General features: G+C 41.7%; 1 protein-coding gene across 1 annotated transcript; it reads right to left on the bottom strand.

Moving 5' to 3' along the window:
* Nucleotides 1–610: 610 nt before the first annotated feature.
* On the bottom strand, nt 611–1,664 carry LOC103518992 (forkhead box protein O6-like). The gene is made up of 2 exons (XM_008484070.2): nt 1,085–1,664; nt 611–643 (listed from the first exon to the last, which is right to left on the bottom strand). The coding sequence occupies exons 1-2, from the start codon at nt 1,562–1,564 to the stop codon at nt 611–613; spliced, it is 513 nt and encodes a 170-aa protein (XP_008482292.1). The 5' UTR covers nt 1,565–1,664.
* Between the last annotated feature and the right edge of the window lie 6 nt (nt 1,665–1,670).

Genomic DNA, 1,670 nt, shown 5'->3' with positions numbered 1-1,670 from the left:
GTAGCGCAACACGAGTCAATACTCATTAATACATTACCTACGACGAGTCGAACTCAATCGGAGGAACAATACCACTATCAATTGATGAAGTCACTAGTCAGAAACAACAAACTGAAATAATAACTGAACAAGAAGAAAAACACAGATAACATACCCACAATTAAAATACACAATATCATAATCTCCTTCAAGCTACGAGACACGTCCTTTTTAAACTAACTTCTCGAGCAGTTAGAAATCGATTGACCCACACTTCTATAACTTTTCTAATCAAATAGACCCAGTTACGCTAACGTAACATACCCACATACGTCGGCAACACAACTTCGGGGTTTGACGATCATCGTACCACAAAAACTGTCACCCCCATAATAAAAAGTGGGACTAAGTAAACTGTAGACCTATAAAATAATCAGATAATATACTATAAGACTGTTACAGAACTGAGAGTCCACTCATGACAACAAAGATCCAACCACGACAACCTCCCTACACACCTATATTACACAGAACTTCTTGGGCGAGCGATAGCATCCCTACCATTTGTTCAAACGTTCTTCCAACACCATTCCACTCAATCACTATCCAAACAACAATTCTTCCATTTTACTCACATTCCTTTCCTCCAGCGAGCTATCATCAGCTTCGGAGAGGAGAACAAATAACCCTTAGAGAATGAAACCACCAGAACTATTAGATTCAGAACAAGCACACAACGTACACAAAGTAGTTTCAAAGACCAAAATAATATATGAACCAGATATATCTGTAACGATTCAATATCCATATCAAGAGCTATTGTCGGCAGTAGACGACTAATAGAAATTTTTAATGACAAACCACATTTGAGAAGAGAGGAAAATCAACAAATGTTTGGTCCTAAGCCAATACATAAACATAAAAAATCATTCCACCAAGTAGGAACTGCGCCTGCGAAATGCCCCGAGGAGTATACCATATGTTTTGAGACAATGCAAAAGAAAACTCACCCAGACACACAACAATCATACGATACAAAAAAAAACCTACATCACTTAAAGACAAAACCTATCTTAGAAAGACAACCGCTAAAAAACATTCTTACCTTCCATCCGGCCGAGCTATTACTATCTCCCTTGTCCTTGAAGTAAGGGACATTCTGTATCATCCAGTCATATATCTGCGATAGCGTCAAGCGTTGCTCCGGTGATGACTGGATGGCTTGCGATATCAGATCCGCGTACGATGAAGATCCCCACGCATTGCGTCGGCTAGTTGCCGTTTTCTTCAACGCGAGGCCCCCGGCCGTCGGACAGTTGAGGAGGCCTCCGTTGCATTTAGACTCGCTGAGGAGCGCGCTTAGCTCTCCGCCGAGGGTTTCAAAATCCTCCAGCTTCGCGCTGGTAGGAGGAGAAGGCTCGTCCACATAGTTGTCTGGCCGCGGCAGAGGCCATGTGTTGGATCGGATTCGCATCTGAGGCCCGAAGTCAACATCGGAATCATTCGGCTCCATTTTGAACATAGACGAATCGTCGATCTGTTCCAACTCGGGCGGCTCCTCCATTTTGAATACCAACTGATCCATGATTGAGATGTCCGCTGGATTTTAACCCTTGGTTACACTGTTGTTACTGTTTTAACAATTTCCTTATTCTGATTAGTTTTTTTTTTTTTTTTTTTTTTTTGGTAAG

Source organism: Diaphorina citri, unplaced genomic scaffold, assembly GCF_000475195.1.
Source record: "Diaphorina citri unplaced genomic scaffold, Diaci psyllid genome assembly version 1.1 scaffold2473, whole genome shotgun sequence".
Classification (NCBI taxonomy): Eukaryota; Metazoa; Arthropoda; class Insecta; order Hemiptera; family Psyllidae; genus Diaphorina; species Diaphorina citri.
Note: the sequence above shows the minus strand (reverse complement) of the source record. Positions and strands in the feature narration are given on the sequence as shown.

Bases quoted from the DNA above. Each gene is read 5' to 3' on its own strand.
- LOC103518992 (XM_008484070.2), bottom strand. From the start codon at position 1,564: ATGGATCAGTTGGTATTCAAAATGGAGGAGCCGCCCGAGTTGGAACAG. The intron at 644-1,084 runs GTAAGAATGTTT...TCCTCTCCGAAG, and splicing joins ATAGCTCGGCCGGATGGAAG to CTGATGATAGCTCGCTGGAG.